This window comes from Triturus cristatus, chromosome 2_1 (genome assembly GCF_964204655.1).
Source record: "Triturus cristatus chromosome 2_1, aTriCri1.1, whole genome shotgun sequence".
NCBI lineage: Eukaryota > Metazoa > Chordata > Amphibia > Caudata > Salamandridae > Triturus > Triturus cristatus.
The window spans coordinates 1,069,658,228-1,069,682,253 of NC_140581.1; the positions used below are offsets into that span (position 1 = coordinate 1,069,658,228).

Below are 24,026 nucleotides of genomic sequence, written 5' to 3' on the forward strand. Positions count from 1 at the left end.
CAACATGGCTCTTTGCATTATAGCCATGAACGGAGGAGGAAAACGAGCAGCTTACAGCTAGAGGAATCATTAGGAAAATAAACCCACACAGATGCAAAGCTACTCTGCCAGATAGACGTAAAGCATGCCAACCCAAATAAGGGGAAAAAAACATCAGCAAACACCTAAGTAAAATGATGGACAAAATAATATTTATATACACTGGAAAATGTAGTAATGTATTCTACAGTAGGGATGGCTTTAGTTGTGTCGTTCTAGTGCATGGACTGTGAACAATCATCTTTGTGTTACACTGCTGGCAATTATAATTTTTACAATACGTATATCTAAATACACCAAATTAATTATTTTTTCAAAAATGTGGCGAAGTAAGGAAGTTTAATTTCAATTTCTGCTGAAACAGCACATCATTATGTAAGAACAGACTTCTAATAACACAGTTAAAGTACTGTAATAATTACAGAGGCAATATAATCTGATACCCTAGAATGTCATTATTCTTTGACTTGATAGAACTGCAGATTTCAAGTCAGAGAAATAAATGTAATTTTTATCTTTAGTTCTAGCATCTTATTTTCAGACTAAAATACTCACAAAAGAAATTCTGATTCTTGCGCATACATTAAAGAAAAAATCTTTTGGTAGATGTTGGCTGATGTGAGCATAAATACCTCATTTTAATTTACACCTTTAACAATAACTTGTATTAAAGGTGTGAATGGAGGAATAGTGCTTAGGTCATTTTATATTCCATCTGCCTCTTTAAAAATGTGCTTATGTCAATTTCCAGCCAACAATTCTTACATAACACAAAAACGGAATTGTGTGTGCATTATGTTGTTGTACTGAATGAGCCATTCAGTGGGTATACACAATCAAACAATATGTATTGCATGGCTAATTCAATATCTGTTTCCAATGCGCCTGAGTAAGACCAATATCTGTTCACCGTGCTATGCAGGAAAAGCTAACTCTTGGGATGTAACTTGATTGTTCAAGTGTTTTCTCAAGGACCTGTAGCACACCAATCAGCTATGCCTAAGAACCAGATAGTTTCTTACACATCACTACTCTGCATAAGCCGTTGTGAAATAACCACTGTGTTGAAAAAAAAAGGTTTGGTTCTTTCTTCAGAGTATCAGAGTTCCTAACTATCTTACATTATATGATAGGGGATGCTCTGATTTAAAGGTATGATATGGTAATTAGTTTCCAGAGTGTTCTAGTCAAAACTCCTCATCAAACTCCAGTTCATTAGTTTAATTTACTAGTTCAACAGAATCGGCTGCTTTAAAATTCTACACATCATATAAAAAAACCTTATTACTTTCTTGTTTTCTGTGCAACACAAAACATGTTTAATCATTATGTTATGTCTTTAGTTTTAACTATAATTCTTTAAATTGCATACGAAGGCAATTACATTTTCATAAAATATCAAAACAATGCATACATGTACATTTTTCTTTGATGATCTTAGAAAGCCATAGTTATGTTCAATTTCAAGTTTCGTATTGTCCAAGTAGAACCATCATAAATATTGCAAAAATGAAATAACAAAGGGCCATATTATCAAGGACGGCGTTAAAATTAACGCCGCTTTAGCGGCAGGAAACTGCCGCTAAAGCGGCGATAATGGGCTTGATAATATGCCCTTGTGAATTCCTATAGAAGCCCATGTTCACACCGGAACATGGGCTTCTATGAGAATTCAAAAGGGCATATTATCAAGCCCATTATCGCCGCTTTAGCAGCAGTTTCCTGCCACTAAAGTGGCGATAATTTTAACGCCGTCCTTGATAATATGGCCCATACTTTGGATTTGTATGTGAATGTAATGAGTTCCTCTAGATTGATACAATTGACAGTTTCGGTGTTAGCTAGCTCAACATTGATGCATTTTCATTATCCAATGTGAATATATATTCCTGCTCCTCTCAATACATTTTCTTATTTCTGTAGTTGGATTTTGTAAGTGTAGTTTCAATCAGCTTTCAGTTTTTAGCGTGCCCTCAGATAAAGTCCTTGTTGGAAGTGTGGCATTAAATCCAATGTTTTTATGCATTAAAAGCATTTCCCAGTAATGTGTAACACTGAAATTATGACAACACACATTAAATTGAAAAATCAGGTTCAAATCATGGCAAAATAGAATTCAAGCTACTCTTTAATGCATAACAACATGCACAACATGCTCCACAATGCACATTTATTTCATTTATTTGAATCTATGACACACTTTTATCCAAAGCGCTGGCATAAAAATATAAATCAACAAACATTAGTAAAACAACTATGATCAAGGCGGGGAACAACCTTTACAACGCAACTATTACAACGCACTACACTTACAACGCAATTTTTACAACGCAACATCCACTACAACGCATTCCATTACATCGCATGACACTACAACGCATTTTTAAAAACTACCTTTACAACGCATTCCATTACATCGCATACTACCTTTACAACGCATACCATTACAACGCATAATAATACATTGCATTTAAGGTAAGTATTGGATAGTATAGGGGTAAAAATTACTATTCTTACTCCAGGGGGTGCAACAGTAGGGTAAGTATTGGATAGTATAGGGGTAAAACCCCTCCACTATCCAACACTTACCCTACTGTTGCACCCCCTGGAGTTAGAATAGTAATTTTTACCCCTATACTATCCAACACTTACCCTACTGTTGCACCCCCTGGAGTAAGAATAGTAATTTTTACCCCTATACTATCCAACACTTACCCTACTGTTGCACCTCCTGGAGTTAGAATAGTATATTTTACCCCTATACTATCCAACACTTACCCTACTGTTCCACCCCCTGGAGTTAGAATAGTAATTTTTACCCCTATACTATCCAACACTTACCCAACTGTTGCACCCCCTGGAGTTAGAATAGTAATTTTTACCCCTATACTATCCAACACTTACCCTACTGTTGCACCCCCTGGAGTAAGAATAGTAATTTTTACCCCTATACTATCCAACACTTACCCTACTGTTGCACCCCCTGGAGTAAGAATAGTAATTTTTACCCCTATACTATCCAATACTTACCCTACTGTTGCACCCCCTGGAGTAGTATGGTAGTATGCGATGTAATGGAATGCGTTGTAAAGGTAGTTTTAAAAAATGCGTTGTAGTGTCATGCGATGTAATGGAATGCGTTGTAGTGGATGTTGCGTTGTAAAAATTGCGTTGTAAGTGCATGCGTTGTAAAAGTATGCGTTGTAACGTCATACATCCGATCAAGGCACCAAGCTACAAACAAAAGTAAAGGAAAATAACAAAACTATAAACTATAAACATTTGCATGAAGAGAAAACACTGATAAAAGTATATACCATGAAATTGATACATGAATACTTCAGTTAATTCATTTCAAGGCCAACATTCAAGTAAAGTAAAAGGCCTCAGCCTAGAAGGGACACAACGAAAATGGGGGTACACAGGAAGGCTTGACCTGTGGAATTGAGATTATGAGGAGGCTAAACAGGAATAAGTGAACCAACAATATTTCGTGGTGCGACAGACGTTGTGCATTTTATACATAAATAAGAAATTTGCATTATACAGAAAATTAGCACCTAATGGGAACGAGAATGAAAGAGAGTGATATGAGCTAACTAATTAGGATCAAACTAAATACAAATTACTGAATTAAGGATAGATCGGAAAGGAAGTAGACAATATTGTGTGAGACCTGATATAAATGACAACAGTAACTTAACCGAGATAAGGCCAAGAACTGAATGAGAAGGTAAACAATGGAAAAGGAAAGTAAATACCAAGGGACTGATTTCGAGTTTTGCAGATGAGTGAACCCATTGCAAACCTTACAACAATTGCATTATATTCTTTGGCCCTTTAAATAAGGTGAACACAATATCCATTCGCTAATTTCTAAATGAGGCAGTTAGTCTTTCATAATATAATAATACCAAGTCACAGGCGGAATAAATGTGAATAATTAGAGAAGATGGAAAATGAATCTGTCTCACAAAACAATTTGGTATTGAAGTGTTAAAGCAGAAAAAGTTGGCGGTAATCAAGGATTCAGAGGGTAAAGCATGAAGTTAATCTGCGAATGCTAAAAATGACAAATAAATTAGGTGTCATAAGGATAAAAAAATAAAGGAGATAACAGAAAGTAAATGTATGTAATCAAGAGTAGGAGTGAAGGACAAAGAAATTCTAAAGTACATTGATAAATGGGACGTACGAAGATATAGATACTTTCTATGGCACAGCTTAGAAATGATAAAAAAAATAGGACAATCAGACGAGTAGAAAGAAATCCTAGACAAAATCAAAAATATCTAAAGAATGTACAGAGGATAAAAGAGAAGTGGGATCAAAAGTATTAAAAGCAGGAGAAAGATCCAAAAGTATCAATGGAGAATACAATTTATGATGAAGAGTGGGCCCAATGAAGTTAGGCAATGAAACTAGGAAGCTTCTCCCTGTAGAGTGATGAGAGCAAAAACAAGATTGAAAGGAGGGCAGTAAAATATTGCCTTGAAAATAGAGATAAAACTGAATAACAACAATTCTTTCAATTATTCTGAATAAATAAATCTGATGAGAATTGGTTTGCTATTTTAGCATAAAGCCTCATTTACATACCAGTAAATGCATTGCCCTGAGTTCTTTCCCTCACTTTCCATATTTGCTAAAGAAGGTAGTTCTGCCTCACTAGACAACCAATCCATAGCACTCCGGCTGAAAATAAAAAGGCCCCTTCCGTCCCTGAACTCCCTTTTGTTCAAAAGCACCAAGCTGTGATGTTTTTGGAGTTGACCTGGGAGAAATGAGAGGGAGGGAAGGAAGGATATAAGTATGGAAAGCAAGGGGAAGGGCTTAGAGTAATGCAATTAGGGGTAAGTATTGGGGCATTACCTCTTGTCCCTCCTCTCGCTTTCCACACCTACTAAAACTAAGCCAAAAGAACCAAACAACTCAAAAACCTGTATGCTCCCAATTTCAATGAAATATTAGTGATCAAGAAACATACGGAGAGAGAATACATTCCACAGCTCCTATTGTTTCATTGATGCTAAACCTTGTGACCCATGAAAATCTACCACCTCAATTTCCTACCCAATTCTGTAGTGATTTACGAAAGTTGAAGTGGATTCTCATGTAGCCACCCTACAACTCAAAGCAATAGAAGCGCTCCGAAGCTATGTTACTGACAAGAACATTCCCCGAGTACACTTGCCCCGACTGCCTGAAGGAGTCGGGAGTCAGAAATAGAATAAGCCATGGAAATGAGGGCTCAAACCCAGCGGCTGAGAGAAGGAACAGCTGGCTTGCAGCCTCTCTTAGAAGGGCCAAAATTGACAAATGAAATCAGAGAAACCATAAAGGACGACACTCTGTAGATAAATGAGAAGAGCTCTCCTCACATCCAAGTTGTGAAGATGTACCTCTTTCTCTGAAGAAGCAAAGGGACAAAACTGTGGAATACTCATCTCCTGATTCCCGTTGAAGGAAACATTATCTTAACGATGAAGGAAGGAATGCCTGTGGGGAAAGAGACTCCTATCAGAGGTGGTTGCCACAAGGAAGAACGTCTTGAGAGTCAAAGTCCTAATATCTATATCCTGTAAGGGATCAAATGGTGGGAACTTTAACACTTCTAACATCAGCAGCAGATCCCATGAGCAGGAATATACACATGCAATAACCCCATAAAGAGTCTGGAAAATAAATTCATTGAATCTATCTGATTACCCAAAGAAGCCTGAAAAGCCTTTATTGATGCCCACTCAACTTTGAGAGTAGACATGCTTAGCCCCAAAAGAGCTCCCTCCTTCAGTAAAGTAATTACCTCAAAAAGGCCTGCCATTGAAGGATCCAGCTCCTTAACCATACACTAATTACTGGAAGACTTTAAATGCCTCAAATAGGCTTTCAAAGTGAAACCCATTCTAGAAACCTAAAGTGTAGACACAAAGGAATCAGGGAATCATCTTCTATATAATCCTAACCGCTCAACTTCCAGGCTGCTAACATGAGTCTGGCTAGAACTAGGGGTGGACAGAACTCACAGAGTTTCACTCTGAGGAATTCCATGAAGTTGCATAAAAACTGCGAAATTCTGTGGAATTCTGCGAGTGGACGGAATTTGACACATCTCTCTGCTTGCACTGATTTTTAGCCCCGGGAGCTCGTTCCATGTGATAAAATTAGTGTGAACGGGACTACGCAGTGCAGCAGGGGGTGCTGCTTTTTTCTGCTGCTCAAGTTGATTTTGTACTAGAGCTACAGCTTTCTCAAAGTGAACGGTTGCAACCTGCCGCAACTGCCTGCATTGAAAAATCTCACCGGAAGACATTCTAGTGCCCAAAAACAGTGTTAGGGGACACAAATTCTCACTCGAGCTCACCAACTTACTGTTGGCGAGCTGTGTGTGAGAAAAAACTCTGGTTGGTGGAGTTTGCCAGAACTCCGTATTCTGGCAAAACTTCCTTTTGGGCAAAACTCCTCAAACTCAGCCAGTAGAGCGGAATTATTCACCCACCCCTAGCTAGAACCTCCTGCTGGAGAATCAGAAATTATAAAGGAGGTGGAGAGGTTGATAATCTCCACTCTTGCTCCACTACCAAAGACCTCATGAGAGGAAACCCATTTGGGCATGCTCAAATGAGTGCAATCAAAATCACAGTTAACATCTCTCTCTTGACCATCAGAAAAACTTTGGAAATGAGAGGGAAAAGGGGAAAGGCATCTGCAGGACAGAGCGTCCACCCCCCAAAGCTTGAACTTCCGTCGTCCAGGGGAAGAAACTATGAACCAGAGCACTGGAAGAAACTGCAAAAATATCCATCACTGGGGATCCCCACCTCTGTACTACCTGAGGAAACACCCCTGGCTGAAGACAAAAGTCAGTCGAAGAGAGAATTATCCCGCTCAATGAATCCTCTACTACATTGAGCGACCCCTGAATGTGAATTGGACCTCATTCTCATTTCTGCGCAGTGAAAGATTTTGTCTGTTTGAACCCTTTTCCTGAAATCAGTTTGAGAATGCAAACAAAGCTAAACAAACAGCCTCCAGCTCCCTTCAGTTGGAGGACTTCCTGCTCTGAGGCAAAGATCATCTTCCCTGTACCTGATGATGACCAAGCCAGGCCCTCCTCCCTGAGAGGCTGGCATCTGTTGTGATGATCAAATGAGGAGACAGACGGAAAGGAACCCCCCAGGATATTGAGGTTTGGAGCCACCACCAAAGATGATGACACACTTCCTGAGTAAGTAAAATCCTGCATAAGAAATTATGAACCAGAGGATTCCATACTGACATAATGAACCTCATGAAGTGGTGAAGATGGAATCTTGCACATGCACAAGAAAAATGGTGTATTCCAGATCCCCCTGCACATGAAGACCCGGAAATATTCTGGGAGACTGGAGAAGCAAGGATCGGATGTGGGATTGCGTCTTCTTCTCCTGGCTTGAGGTAGAGGTGCTATTCCCTGAGCCATGAAAAACTGAGCTCCAATAAAGAGCCTGTCCTGTGAAGGAGTCAATTCTGATTTTTCCCAATTTATGAGAAATTCATGAATGAATGAATAAATGAATGAAAGAGGGATCTTATAGCGCTCACAGTTACTTGGAGATTGTTTCAGCGCTGTTGTGCATATGCAAGAGAGGTAGGCTCTAGAAGTTAAAAGGGTATGTTGTCATGTGTTTGCGGAAAACATTCTCATCTGATGTATTTCTAAGGTGAGCATTTAGCTGATTCCAGATGGAAGCTACACGCAAAGAAAAAGATGAACCCCCACACTTAGATCTCTTAAAACATGGTAGAGCAAACAATTGGGCCTTCCCAAAATGAAGAGCCCCGCCGGGAGAATACAGCCAGATTCATTTTGTCAAATAGAGAAAAACAACTTCGTTTAAGGCATGGTGAGTAGGCAGTAAAGCTTTAAAAGTGGTTCTTATATTGACCAGTAGCCAGTGAAGCTTTTTTAAGAAGGAGGATGTAGGGGTGAGCCTGGAAATATTGAAAGGAACACGCACTGCTGTCTTCTGCACTACCTGCAGATGTTGAATCAGAAAAGCTAGGAGGCCAAGGTATAAAACAATGGCATAGTCCAATCCAGAAAGAATAGATGCTTGAACAACTATTTTCTGGAATCCCCAGGGAAGTAAGACTAAGAATTTATTCAGGGCCTTCATTAACCAGAAGCAAACCCTTACAACTGAGGAGATTTGGCCTTTGAAGGAGAGGTGATCATCAAATACAACATCCAAGTTTCTTGCAGTGCCTGAGGGTGTTGGAGGGTAGGGCCACCTATAGGCAAACATCCCAACCAACCAGGTGATAGATTGGGCCAAAAGACGAGGATTGCTGGCTTCTCAGGATTACATTGCAAGTGATTTGGTTTTAACTAGTTGAAGACAGTTCTCATATAGATGGAAAAAGATTCCTTAGCAGAGTTTGAGGTTCCCTCATAAGAAAAGAGAAGCTGGGTATCTTCAGCATAGGAAATTATCTTAATGTCAAATGAGTTCACTAAGGGAGCAAACGGGGTTCATGTGTCTGCAATAGGGCGAGACCCCTTAAGGTGTGCTGTTGAACAAATTATTTTGAAGGTGCATGAATGAGCCAGTTGTCCAGATAAAAGGTCATGAAAATACCCTCTTGGAGAAGTAATGCAAACAGAAGAGTGAATATCTTCATGAATATATGGGGTGCCGACTTTAAACTAAAAGAAAGGATGAGAACTGAAAATGAAGCCCTGCCACAGCAAGCCTCAGGTACCCTTGATGTTCGTGGGCAATCAGGATAGGAAGATAGGTATCTTGCAGATTGATTATGGTATAAAATTCTTCATCTTCCAACATGAGAATCATGGATTAGAGAGTCACCACCTTGAAATGACCAATACAAACCCACAGTTCACCCTTTTTAGACCCATAACCAGCCTGAGAGACCCTGATGCCGTTTGTACGCAAAATAGAAAAGAATATGATCCTTTTCCTTGCTCTGGAGTAGGAACCCTGACTCTGTTGGAGAAGATGCATAATGCTAGACAGAAGAGCTTCTCACTTGAATTGATCCCTTTGCATAGGTGTAGAAATCAGACCAGTTTGGGGCAGAAGATCCAGAAGAATCAATGTTGATACCTTCTTGAACTACACTCAGCACCCAATGACCGGTGACATCCTGGTGCCAGTTGTGAAAGAACACCTGAATCCTGCCACCCATCAGCAGGACAAGATTTAGAGAGCTATAATTGTCAGGTCCTTCTCTTGGATGCCCCCTGTTGATTTTTCAAATCCGATTTCTTGCTCTGTCTTCAGTGTTGCAATCTCTTTTTCCACTAAGAAAAAGATATGTAGTACTTCTTGGAAGAAGAACAAAGAAGCATGAACCCAAAGCTCCTGAGGGTAAAAAGAGGAGGAGGTTTTACTCTTATTTGGAAGAGCATGCCTTCTATCCTTGAAAGCCTTGGATGACATAGTGCACAACTTTTTTCTGTATTACTTCTTTCCATCAAATGGGAGCTTTAATAGAGTGTTTTCTGATGACTCCACCTTCCAATCACATATCCAAAGATGACGCTGAGCAGCCACTGTTGTACCAGATGCCACCGAAGCTGCCATCAGAATTTCTGAAGAAATATCTGCGACAAATTTGGCCTGCTGCTCCATGGCTGCCAAAATCTTTGAACAATCTGACCCATCCTGGATTGCTGTTACCACAGCATCAAAATCCTTATTGTGCTGAGTATGCTTCATAGGTTGAAGATCTTAATGACAGATTTTGAGAAGAACACACCCTCTTGAAGGAGCTCTCCATCTATTTATCATTAACGTCCAATGAAGGACAATCATCTGGGTTGAGGGAAATTCTCCCAGTCAGAGTTGGAAGAATAGAATCCACTTTCAGGGATTGTGGTAGAGAGTCATTAGTATCCCCAAGCACGTGCAACCTTTGTAGGAAACAAGGATTAGCTACTCAATAAGGCTCCTTCCATTCTACAAAAAGTAAATCCTTGATTTTGGAATGAAGAGGCAGGGAGACGACTGGAAGTTTAACTTACTGAGGCAAAAAAGCACCCTCATTGTTCTGTCTTGAGAAAGGCTAGAAGGCTTAATGATGCTGAATATGGTCTAGCATCTCAGGCACCTCCTCTCTCCTGACATACTTCCCTGCAGAAGTGAAAGGAGCCTTCTCATCAGAAAGAAGAAGAAGCTGTGGACACAGTAGCCTGAGACTTAGAATGACCCTCCCCCCCTTGGACTGGCCTCCCTTGGATTTAAGGGCTTTTGATACAGCAGAGTAAATAATTTTCTGCACCTCTGCTGCAGTCAACAGGGCTTGCCGATCTGGCTGATGAAGAAGAGCTGATGACGACATTCTGCTCCTAACAGGAATAGGTCCCTCATCATCTGATGAAGTAGAGGCAATCGCCTTCCTTTTCCTACTGCTCTTGCTCTCCAAAATATTAAAACGCCCAAACCGCAAAACAGATGCTCTATAAGTAGGGAAATGTCACGTCCTAAGAAACCAATCATGAGGACGAATGTCCACTAGAATCAAACAGTCAGAATATCCCCCTCTGCCCCCAATACTGAAAGGGAGAGAAAAGCCATAATTAATGATTAATAAGGGCCCAATCAGGCGACTCAAGTTCCTCACATCGGGAGAGCCTTGGCTACTGGCCTTTACCTCCCTGGAACTGCCAGAAGCAACTGTGCTGCCTCAGGCACCAGGAAGCTCATTCCCCAGCCCTCAAGGTCCAGTCAGATGCTGCCACAGATGGCAATGTTATCCGGTAGCTTTGCTGAGCTGCGCTCCCACTGGTTAAAATTGCAAGGAACAGGCTGCTCGGCAACACCCAGAGCCTTTCTGACACTTCTAGTGGCTGCCAGAGATTTCGATGATGTATATCTTTGACATGTTTTCCAGCTGGCACCCTTTGGATTGGTTGTCTGGTGAGCCAGGACTGTCTCATTTAGTCATTATGGATAATGAGGAGGGGACGTAATGAGGGATCAGGTGATGGATTTTTCAGAATAACTAATAACAAAGGTGGATTTAAATAAACAGTAAACATGTGCAGAACACAAATAGATATAACAGTAGTAAAGAGTCACCACTAGCTACTAAAGCAAACAAATGTGAAAATGTGGAAGTATAATTTACTGCTTGAAGACGGTGTACAATTTTTAGATAAGCAGTCAAGCACACAGATCAGAGAGTAGTTTGCATCCCATCCACAAGCAAAGGATGGGGATTTGCAAATGGATGTTGGATTTATGGATGCTGCTTTTGTCCCTTCTAGGTAATGGAGCATCTGTTGCACACCCGTCTTTAATTACCTGGTATTGCATTGGTGCCTGAAGGCCTCTCAACATCCCCAGATAGCCATAAAATTTCCAACAAATATTTACAAGGCTTCCAACCATGGTGCTGCTATAATAAGCATTTGTGTCCTCAATGTTCTTGTGTCCTGTCAGTAAAATGAAGGAGCTGCATTCATGTGCCATTGGTGCGGCAAGATAAGCCCATTGTGCAGTCATCATGTTCCAAATGTACGAGCAACCACCCGTGCAAGTAAGAGCAGTGGGGCCGGGTTGGGGGGGAATTCGACAGATGACCATAAGGGAAAATTAAATAAATAATAGATTTTCCCTCGTCGTCTGTTGAAATTCCCCCTACCCAGGCCACCCACTCTTACCTGCACGGGCCGCGGCTGCAGGCAACATATGCCTAATTTACTGCCATCATTTGCACAGGGTTAAGCAACAATATGCCAGGGAGTATTGCCATTGGACGGTTTGAGAACGCTCTGGGAGAATTGAACTGTGTCCAATTGGCTTTTAAGGAAACTCTCACGTTGCCCAACATAGCCAATTTACCCAAGCAGAATATCTATCAAGTGGGAATTCTTTTCAGGGATAAGCAGACAAAACGTTCATGGGTATTAAGGTGTTGACGCCAGTTAGGGAACCACACCGATGGGATGGGATCTATTTGTTGTTTTTTTAAAGTGAATAATATTGCAGCCTGAACCCATATGATCTTTGGTGTTTCTCGGGAGAAAGTACCCATTTGGGATGAAAAGCCTCTCTAATTTTGGGAGATGAAAAGTGGAATTCCATGATTAGTTCTGTTACTCTGAATAATTGTGCTGACGTAAAAGACCATCACTTAGAAGATGTTTGGAAATGTCGAAAAATTTGCCTAATTGGGTGCATAATTAACTCTTTGACTATGTCTACTTCCCTCTATGAATTGGATAGGATAGGGATTAGAATGTGTGTATTAACACTCCATATGACACGCCAAACCCTATAGTCATGTATTATGCACATTTAATGATTAGTGCAAAACAATGAGATGACATTAGTTTATCTACAGTAAATTAATATGAATTCAAGCAATTCCACTTTTTTAAAAACGATATGGTTGAACAAAAAATCTTATGTGATAATAGTGTTTTGTAGTTTAAGTTGTGGACCTCATTTAAAGCTTAGATATAAGGTTTGCTGCATTATGCAACCATTTACTTCTATGACATTAGTGTCTTTCTCTAAAACCTAGAAATAAGTTATTAAATGTTATTAATATTGAATTTTACCTGTTTTGAGGTATAATCAGTGAGCCTTGTTTAGGCGGTACTGCCATTGAATGCTTGGGTGCAGTGATAGGTGGGGGGTCCGCCTTGGAATTTCCAGAACTATGCCATCATAAACCAGGAATGCAGCCATGATATATCAGGAGAACTTCCACCAAGGGTTCCTGCCATCATAAGATAATTGTACTGCTCTCATTCATGAGTGGTACATGAGCAATATTAAGGCAGACCAACTCATTTAATCTAAATGGCTAAACTCAACTATACTAAAGTAAATTGAAGCTCAATTGAGCTAATTTTGTAATTTAAAAGAGGCTGCATGTTTTAGTGGTCATGATGCGAGAGACACGATCTTCTCAACTGTATTATAAATCTCCCTCATCTTTATCTTTGCAGCTTGCCAGTCTGGGGAATATCCGACTCTGCTTCACTTTGCAACCAAATTTGGCTTCAAGAACCTAACAAGTCTTTTAACACAGTGCCCTGGGGCAGTTCGTGCTGCCGGGATGATCAACGGGGACGGAGATGATCCAGCAAGTCTTGCTAAGAAACATGGGCATGAAGACCTTCGTCAACTCCTCCAAAAAGTATCTGTAAGTCAAACGTTTGTACAATACTTGTCAGCAATGCAAGGTAAATGTGAGAGTGCCCTTTCCTCTAATTTTAAGAAATGCTGTCAGAGGAGTTGAGCATGGGAAAGTCCAGAAGCCATGAACTGTACAATAGAAAGGATACATCCAATTAATGCCTTCGTTGCAGTACTCAAGATTTCAACTTTTGACATCATTGACATAAAGCACATTGCCATCATTCTCAATTGTTCTTCAGCTCATAGTGTGAGTAACTGCCCATCCCTTCCTTTTTAGTTTAGTCCTCTAAGAGATATAGAAATTGTGATGATTTAATTTTTTTAAAGGACCAAAATATAGAGAAATATTTACTATTGCGGCACACAAAGTTGCAGTGCAGCGTTACGTGAAATCGAGAGAACAGATATGGCGTACTTCTTCTCCCTCCTAGTGCTCGCTAACTGTGTGCAGCTTTGCGCCAAGACAGCATAGTGCAATGGTGTCTGTGTTTCAGGAAGGACTGCTTTTGTGCGGGAAGCGATACCTTCCTGCACAACAACAATCCTTAAAGGCAATTTCCTTTTTCTATGCATGATGCAGAATACATCATGCATAGAAATAGGAAGTAACTAGGAGAAGTAAAGCTATTTCTCTTTGTTACCTCTCTGTGGTGGGCGCAGGTGTTTGGCACAATCCCAGGTGTACTGACTTTAGTTAATCTAGGCTTGCATCAAACTCCATGGGTTAAGGCATGGAAATTCCCATGCACCACCCACAGAACTCCTACATTGAAGCTGCTGTGTTGCATTTCTTTCCAAAGTCAGGCAAGGCGGCACAAATCGCCCCTTGTGTGACTTTGTAAATCCTACTGAAACCTTTGCATTGTCTTGCATCACCTTGCGCAACACTAGGACAACGCAAAGGCTTAGTAAATCTGGGCCAGTGTGTGCTGCGCCCCATACTGAAAATGTATTTGAACAAATAAAACAAATGATCTATGATGGTCAGAGAAAGGAGTCAGAACCTTCAGGCCAAGCTTGGAATTATCATGGGATGTGTGTCCTCACAAGAAGGCGGAGATATGGAACTCTAAAGAAGCTTCGCTTGATTAATCCCTCTTCGACAAATGTTTTCTCACAAAAGTACAAATTAAGAAATGCCTTTTTGGACAAATTCTTCCTACTCATTTTGTTTATAATGGCAAGCTACTCTAAAGCCTATAAAGAGTTTTTACTCCCATAACCTTCCCTTTATTTCTGTTTTCTCATCTGCTCCTATTGCTGTTTTATCATCTACTGCCACATATTTTGCCACATTGCTGCCTGATGACAGGAAACTGACTGTCTGGGTACTACAGCTAGTCAGAGCCGTAACAGAGGGGAAACTGTCGCGATTCTGGTTCCAATAGGTATTCTTGAGCCTTATCCCATTTCTGGATAGGCCTCTGCGAATGACTCCTCCTGCATGTCTGTGAGGTGTGCATTGTGAAAGCAAATCCAGTTTGCTTTGACACAAGGAATAGCTAAGGGATCTTTTATAGTTTGTTATACCTGCCTTCATGGACAGTCTAATTCCCTTTGTCTAAGGGCCTGATTACAAATTTTGGCGGTTCAGGAGCGGGCGGCATGCCACCGTCATGTTCCTGCACCACCAAAACTCACCGGCACTCATCTACCACTTTTCCAAGGCTTTCCTGCGATGGACCGCCCACACTGCGACGGTGCGCCCACATTATACCTGACGTACGTATAATTTGGCATAGGGGTTTATGGCGTGACACATCTCCCTAGATGCATCATGTTGTAAATCCGTTGCAGCATGGCGCTTGCTTTACGCTGCCGTTGCATCACAGAAGTGACGCAGCGGCAGCGCAAATGCGTTGCAAGTGCCTTATAAATCTGCCCCAGAGTATGGTTGTAAAGAGTGTTTGACTTTCTCCAGCTCTGGGTCTATGCAAGTAGAGTTATGTTTACTCTGCATAAATAAACTATGCCTTGCTATGTGTCTAAGTACACACTAAAAAACTTTATGTAGCACATCATAGAAACTGATGTTTATAGACACTTACAAAATAAGTGTTTATGACTATCTATTGGAATCCATTTTGTTAACCTTTGAAAAAACGAAAGATTGAATTAAAACCTTCAGGATTTCAAAAATATTCCTTGTAGGGTGCATAGAACTATTCGAAGTGGATCAAAAAGTAATTGACATGTTCTGATAGACTTGTGACTTATAACCCAGAAATAATAAAAAGGCCTCGATAACAGCAATTTTCACAGAGATGTCTCACATAATGCGCTTATATGGTACGTGTAGCACCAGGCTTTCTGAGTTATTTTGTGATGATTCATAACTGTAACTGGAGAATGACGTAGCAAATGCATTTACCACCTGAGTTATTTTACACTCACCATGATCCTCATGGTGCTGCCCTTCATGTCTCCAGCGCTCATGTCGACACCCACCTTCTGCGCCAACCTCTGTTTGTGGGCTCCAGCTGTATATTCTCCCCGTTTCCAGGACTGTTGCTAGTTCGCTGTCTCTCTGGTCCCGGAAGTAGCATTGATTCCAGTCACCCATGCATGTGCAGCTCTCAAAATCTCTAATGAAAATTAAGGAAAAATTAGAGAAAGCTATTTCATCATTGTTTTTACTATCATCAGAAAGGTTTTAGCTAAATTAGGGTTTGTTAAACCAAAAAGCGACTGATTCCCAAAGATATGCTTAGGAGTACTGGTGCTATTTCAAAAAACAAATGGTCCTTCAAAATTACTTTAGTGTAAGAGTAATAAACCAGACCAGAATCAGTACTATATTAATTGAAAATGTCCAGCCGGACATGTAATTTTATATAAACCGTGATAATTGGGATTTACAAGAAGTAGATTAGAGTGGGACACAGTCCTGTGTCCTTCGACATACAAAACATTTAGAGAAAATCACAATTTATGAAGACATTTTTCAGGCGAAACAAACACGCTTAACGCCATTCAAAGTAAAGGGGCAGGCTATTTAGAAAGTGAACAGTAATGCACAACTTTTAACATATGTGTTTAATGTGCATGTTGTTCAGCAGGTCGACGACGTTTCGATCTATTAAAAGATACATAGATCATCATCAGGACTAAACAATGACAAGCCTGAGAGCGCACTGCCTGTAAGGAATTGGAAAGAACGGGGAGGGAGGCAGGAAAAAAAAACATTAAGGTCTCGGCATAGATAAGAGAGAATTACAACACACAGTGTCCTTAGATAACCAAAAAGTCAGATTGTGTTAGTTACAACAAGAAGAATATAACATTCGAATCTAAACTAAAAGCTGGGGAGAGGCCATTGTCTCCTAGGTTCATTAATTATAACACTGTTGTATACAGTACGGGTTCCAAGTTTCCAATTATTGCATTTCGAAAAAGGTGACAAGAGCGTACTCATACTCATAGGAGTACTCGTGCAGCACTCTTTTACGTTGAACTGCATGCCTTTGTGAATCACCCCAAAATATATAATATGAGGGAATGGGGGTCATATTTATTTACAAATGGCAGAGACAGAATGGACGGATGTCCCCTTTGCACTTTTCCTAGTAAGGATGTTTACGTTTCAGGGCTCATTCACAAAGACTTATAAGACTATCTAAAGGTTACTCCTGTAGTAACATTTGTTGTGAGTCCGCCCAAAAGTGCAGGATGGAATGTGCAGATTCTAAGCACAGTTTAACAATAACATTTGCTGATCGAATGAGGCTTAAAAGTTGACCGACAATGTCAAATTAATTATAAATGCTTGATTTAACTGGACTTGAATGTAAACAAACTAACTTTGTATAAAAAAAGGGAATTATAAATATTTGAGCACTCTCCAAAGTCATACGCCATACAGTGACAATGACATCAGTCAATGTGTTATTTCCATATTCCAGTCGAGGACTACACCCTTATTGCATTTGACAGAACGTCAAGAGTATATTGTAACTGTATCCATATTTTACATTTGCATGCTAATGTATCTCCCTACATCGATATTTTAGGCTAATAGAGGCTATCAGCAGCGGGAAGTTATGTGGAATCCTCAAAACAGCTTTCCCTGTACTATAACCCCTAATAATTTTACACCCGATTTTATCCAAACTGAATATGTTTATGTGCTTTCTTCAGAGTTTGTTAAATTGTGCTTTAGTTTCCGAAGGCACGTGCACAATTGGTTTTGCAATTTTAGAATAACATTTTTTGACTTTCTGTAAAAGAAAGCTTTTGATGTAGATGCCTGCTAACAATGGATTTCTTGTAGAGCAGTGGTTCTTAACCTGCTGTCCAAGAACCCCTGTGGGTCTGCAAGGCCTACTCAGGGGCCCGCAAGTGTTTTACAAAATTAAATAATATTAAAATGAGTGAATTAAAATTAATAACGCATCGACTAATAAAATAGCAACATTTAAAATTTGCAATCTTTTTCTATATTTGATTGTGAATTACGCAAAGTATTTCAATATTTGAGCATTTTTTTGGTGTATATATGTCTCTGTATTTTTGTGTTTTGTTGTGTGGTTGAAATAATAGAAATTGCTCAGTCCATGGGTCCCCCGCTTCCAATAATGAATCAGTGGCGGTCCCTGGATTCCAGTAATGTTTCTGTGGGGGGTTCCACAGAAATCAAAAGGTTAGGAACTCTATTCTAGAGAGGCCTAGTCTGAGCATTGCCTATGTAGTAGGGCAGAGACCGCATTGAAACCTGTCTTAGATGGTGTTTTAGCCAGGAAAGATGAAGAGAACCTACCCTTGCTTATTCTGATGGACCGCACTGTGGATTGATATATTCTATTGAAATGTCTTAACTCCATTGACTTGGATTCTGCCCTGACATTACCTCTTTCTTAGAAGAAGGCCACAGCACAGGCAGCTGAGAAACTCCCTTTCTTTCTATAATGTTTTTGAGGGTGGAGTACCTCCAGATTCTCCCCTCGTACAAATTTCTTTCAACAGATTGATCAAACTTCATTTTTACAGACAAAACCATAAATGTACATTGCCATACCTCTGTGGACGAAACTGTAATTTATTTGTGAGTTTGTGGCTCAAATAGATCTTACAGTAACATTTGATCAGAATTTGATTGGTTCAATAGTGTGCAATGAAGTGAAATAGAACGCTGCGAAAATGGAGGTGAAACTGCTAAGCCAAATCCCACTGATAAAACCTTTGCGTTATGGGCCAACCCCTCTATACTGTTTGGATCTCTTATGTGAGTAAAGTCCCCTTCCTGTACAAAAACAATCTGCCTGCACATTTGCGCTAGGCAGCAAATTGTGCACCAGCACAGAGGGAAATGGCAGAAATGCACTGTATTTCATAAATATGGTGCATTCTTGCCCTTTCACGTTGGATTAGGGCAGCTCAGCAAGAAGACTTGTGGCACTGCTCTCAGGCACGGGCAGCACAGGTAAGAGCGGCGGGGCAGGGCGGGGGAGGGGGGATTTTGACAGGCGACTGGATAGGTAAAATAAATAAAAGCACTTACCTTCGGCGATGCCGTAAGCGCAAGGTAAGTGGTTTTATTATGTTTTTTATTTTATTTTACCTATCCCGTCATCTGCCGACCCCTCCCGCCCCCACCCCTGCACCACCACCCCGCCGCTTTTACCTGTGCTGACCGCGCTTGGCTGCTCTACACCAATTCATTACAAATTAGGCACTTATTATGTGTAATTAAAAAAAATAAAACACACCAAGAACTTAGGGGCTTATTTATGAACTGCTGCATCACTTTTGCACCGCCGTTGCGTAACTTTTTGTAGAGCAGTGGCAGCGTAAAAAGTGCACCATTTTGTGGCCTATTTACAAAGTGACGTATCTAAGCAAATGCATCTCTAGAAGTTGGCAGGGAAATCTTTGAAGACTGACGCAGGTCTTTTGACATGGGGCTTGCCCATGTGAAAGGACACATTGCTGGAGTTGCGTCTGTTTTCGGACACACCCCTAGCAATGTGTCACTTTTGCGCTGACAGATACGTCAGTAATACTGACGTATCTGTCATTACTTGCACCATGATGCGTCATACAGTAAATATGACGCAACCATCATGTCGCAAGGAAGGCGCAGTGAAAACTGTTGCATCGCCATTTTCACGCGGCGATGCAACTGTTTTTGTAAATGAGGCCCTTAGTATTTGAAGTTGTACCTTTAGTACACTTCTAATGCAAGACACTGATCATTCGCCTTTTCACTGAGGAGCAAAGCCGGTCTAAGTTTGAGTTTGAGTTTAAAAATTCTTATATAGCGCTCTTACACCAGCGGTTTCATGGCGCTGTAACTGGCAGATCTCCTCAATAGGCAAGGAAGGGAGGTCGGGTAACAGAGGATTAAATGAAAATTTTGCTGAAGAAGTAGGCTTTAAGTTTCTTTCGAAACTGGGAATATGGGGTTAGGGATCTGAGATCAAGGGGTAGTGAGTTCCAAAGGGTTGGGGCAAGGGTCGCAAATTTTGAGCCCCCCCACTTTTTCCGGCGAAACCGGGGAACTATCAGGAGGGATTGGGAAGAAGATCGGAGCTCCCTAGTTGGCAAGTAGGGGATAATCTCCGAAGAAATGAATGCAGGGGCCGTACCCAATCGAGCCTGGTAAGTGATAGATGCAAGCTTGAATTGGATACGTTCCCGAACCGGAAGCCAATGTAAAAGTTTCAGAAGAGGGGTGACATGTGAGGGTTTAGGAAGGTTAAAGACCAGCCGAGCCGCCTGGTTTTGGATCATCTGCAACCGCCTGAGACTATATGCAGGTATACCTGCATATAGGGCGTTGCCATAATCCAGGCGGGAGATGACCATTGCAAGGACGATCAACTTCAAGGCCTCAAAGGTGAAAAATCGAGAGACCCTGCGGATGGTACGAAGAGACAGAAAAGAGGAAGAAACCACAAAACTAACCTGGGAGTGAAGGGTAAGGTGAGAGTTGAGTTTAATACCAAGGGTTTTGACCGAAGTAGAGGGGACCGGAGAGGGACCAAGGGAAGGGGGCCAAAAGAGTGAAGACCAGGGACTGGAACAACCACCCGTCAACACCAACTCGGTCTTATCAGGGTTGAGTTTCAGGTGGTTGAAATCCATCCAGTCCCTGATGAAAATCATAGTGGACTGGAAATTAGAGATAGAGGCAGAAGAAGAGGACAGATTAAAGACAAGTTGGAGGTCATCCGCATAGTTGTATACGGAGACCTCCATTTGTTGTAAAGAAAAAATGAGGGGAGAAATGTAAAGATTAAACAGAAGAGGTGAAAGGGAGGAGCCTTGGGGGACCCCGCCCAGAACTTTCCGAAAGTCCGCAGTGAAGTCACCCAGGCGAACTGCCTGGGTGCGGTCTAAATGGCTGATGACGTCATTAGCATGGCACACAGTGTAAATACAATTAAGCAACAGTATTTTGCCATTCTCTTAATAGAGCACATTCTTCAGATCGGATTCAGATTCTTGGTAAATCAGCTCCTACCTCTACCGCCAGGTTACTTCTTGTTTCTGTCAAGAGGTAACCCCTGGGAGAAACTTCACAGGAAGTTGCTATCAAATGTGAGGTTTCGACCTTACTAAAGAGGTCAAAGTTAACACTTTATTGTAGCCTGGCATTAATGTGGGGCATGTGGCGCTGTCACTCATACAACTTTTGTTTCTGCCAACTTCTGAATACTTTGTAAGGATATGCGATTCTTCTGCCTTTAAATCTGTCTTACAAGATTTTAGACTGTAGGGAAAGGTAATTAGGTTTTTGACATTCGCCTGACGGCTCCACTTGTACAAAATGCCTCCTGAGCCGGCAATAGTTTAATGCAGGCTTCTGCCAGTCAAGACGGTGTTTGTTGTTAAAAACATCCACACATTCCGTAATTGCACAGTGAAGGAAGTGGATAATTGAGCAAAATCTTTATGCTAATTCCTTCTTTTGAGCAGAGGATCACCAGACTGGCACAAATATGCAGTTGAATGCTGTGGTTGCTGGATGCCAAGGCTGCCTTGCCTTGATTCCACCTCATGTCCCCTTCCTTTCAACCCCACTAGGTCCAGGTGTGCCTGGAGGATTTGCGAAGCCTGGGTAAAAAAAACTTAATGCAGGTCTACACTCCTATTTTTAGGCAGAAAACATATTTTCTGAAAGAAAAGACAGATTTTCTTTACCTAGAAGCTCCAGAATCTGTGGGCACATAGTGGTGTGGATTCCTTTAGCTGCCGCCTTAAAGTTTAACCCATCAGAGCCCATATTAGCCATAGGGCGTACTGTCTTTGCGCTATGGCACACCTTTATATAGGTAGAGTGCACCCTATTACAATGAATGCGCTCCAGGGCAGCTGTGAAGTTACACTGCCCTGGGGGAAGCACATTCAGTAAAATATGGAGCAGCTGCTTCAAAGCTCTGGGCATGATTCACAAAGGGACTTCACACTCGTGGCAGAGGGCCCAGTCGTTGGGGAGTCTCCACACTCAGGCTCAATGAGAATTCTCATTGCTGAGTTTACGCCAGAGTGCAGAGACTCCCCATGACTTCAGGCCCTTCACCACAAGTGCAGAGGCTCTTTGTGAATCAGACCCTTAGAGTTCACAATCCAGGTGGCAACCCGCCTGCACTTTGAGAAGAGGAGCAAGATCCACCAGCAAGCGGGTGCACTCACTCACTAATTGATGTCTGGGGGGGTCAATGGGACCACCATTCCTCCTACAATAGGGATGCCTTCAGAGGGTGCACTGACAGTGCAACACCTTTTTCAGTTCTGGCTCTTCTGTTCTGGCTCTTCTGCCAGGTATAGTTTGGCTAAAAGTGACAATGTGCACGGGACCCACATCTTGCACGGGACCCACATCTTGACATACTTGTTCCACTTAGGTCGACACAGTAAGGTATGCAAAAAAGGCTGATGAGCCTTAATAAGGTCGAAATGGTCATGGGTTGCTTGTGTTCCAGTTCATGGAGGAGCTGGCCTGGCACTGTATCTATTGGAGCAGGGTTGAAACTGATTTTCATACGGCTGGGTCAAAACTGAGGTGGCACGGTGTGCAAAATAACAATAGATTGTGATGTAGCTTGAGTAATTACCAATGGCTAAGATGAATCCAAGCATTCTATCCATCACTTTTTTGTATACTAAACTAACTATAAGTCGTGCCCCTGCCATGAAGGCTGTTGCCACCAATTATGTTATTTCAGATGTTGAAGTGATGTTATCAAAGATGCCATAGGATATGTCATGAGTGTTGCATGATGAGAGTGTGAGTTATAGTTGAGATAGCTATAAATAATACATTTCACTGGTTTTGTTCCTTTAACAGTCCGTTTCATCCTGAGTGCCAGCAGGGGGAGGGGCTTAATTTCTTTGCTTCTGCCAATGCACCTTATTTCTTTGCACACCCCCTCCCCCTAAATATGTATTCGACCACAGGGGATGGGGTCCCCAGGGCCTCCATAAGGTACGGTGAGAGGTACTCACCTCCTCCACAAAAAATAAAGTGCACCACCTCCTCAGGTATCTTATGCTTTTTAAAAGCATGGGAGGTCACACTTTTTTAAATACAGAATCACAATTCCACAGATCCTTCACTGATCCAAGGTGCAGGTTTAGAAAAAAAAATGATTTTTCGTCCAGAGGGAGGGGTCCTTCTGGGACTATAACGCCCCTGTAACATTTGCATTTCTCAATGAATTACTCTTTTTTTTAACGTAAAGTAATGTTTTAATTAATTAATTCACCATGCACAGCAGGGAGATGGCCGCAGGGCTAGGCTGCAGGGCAGGTCTTGTGCACAACCCCCAGCATCTAGCCAACCCCTATGCTGCACTCAACCGTTAGCCATGCACAGAGGGGGGTTGGCCAGAAGACCTGGACTGCAGCCGGGCCCTGTGGCCATACCCCCAAAAGCAGCAGCCTGCGGGCCCTCTCCCTGGGCAGTTTGTGGCCTTGGGTACCTCTGTGCTCTCCGCATTTGTTAAGGGAGGGGGCATGGGCCCCCCCCCGTGGGCTGCTTTTGGCCCCAGGGACCCCGCCCCTCAGGGCCAGGCAACATACTTCAGGGGGAGTGGGACATGCAACCACACCCCAGGCCAATTGCAGCCCTGTGGACCCCATTCCTGGGGCCTGGAACCATTTAATGGGGAGGAGACACACAGCCCCAATCCCTGGACCAATTTTGGCTTTGGGGACCCTATCTTCCATGGTTCAGCACATTTTGTGGGGTAAGGGGCAGATAAATGAGTGGCTGTGTGGGTCTATGAGTGGATGTATGAATGGTTTTGTGGGTCTGTGAGTGTGTTTGTGAATGACTGGATGGATGTGTGAGTGGTTGTGTGGGTGTGTAATTAGATGTGTGAGTGTGTGAGTAGGTGTTTGAGTGAGTGTATGAGTGGCTGTGTGGGTCTGTGGGTGGGTGTGTTTGTGGTTTTGTAAGTGGCTGTATGGGTATGTGAGTGAGTATTTGAGTAGTTGTATGGGTGTGTAATTGAGCATGTGAATGTGTGGTGGCTGTGTGAGTGGATGTGTTAGTGTTTTTGTGAGTCTCTGACTAGGTATGTGAATGGCTGTATGAATGTGTGACTGGGTGTTTGAGTAGCTGCGTCAGTGTGTGTGTGTGAACATGTTGTAGGTTTGTAAGTGTGTGTGTAAATAGCTGTGTGGGTCTGTGAGTAGATGTGTGACTGCTTCTCTGAGTCTGTAAGTGGGTGTGTGAGTGGCTGTATGAGTATATAAATTGGTATGTGAGTGGTTTCTGATTCTCTGACTGGCTGTGTGAGTGAATGTATGGGTGTCTGGGTGGGTGTGTGAGTGGTTTTCCAGGTCTCTGACCGGGTGTGTGAGTGACTATACAGGTGTGTG

The 24,026-nt window shown here is 41.8% G+C and overlaps 1 protein-coding gene across 1 annotated transcript in view; it reads left to right on the forward strand.

Annotated features, from left to right (window-relative positions):
• Positions 1–24,026, forward strand: part of BANK1 (B cell scaffold protein with ankyrin repeats 1) — a 2,329,074-nt gene that overhangs the window by 1,115,745 nt on the left and 1,189,303 nt on the right. The window contains exon 7 of the mRNA XM_085636022.1: positions 13,007–13,203. Within this exon, the coding sequence (XP_085492148.1) occupies positions 13,007–13,203 (197 nt within the window). The remainder of the gene's footprint in view (positions 1–13,006; positions 13,204–24,026) is intronic.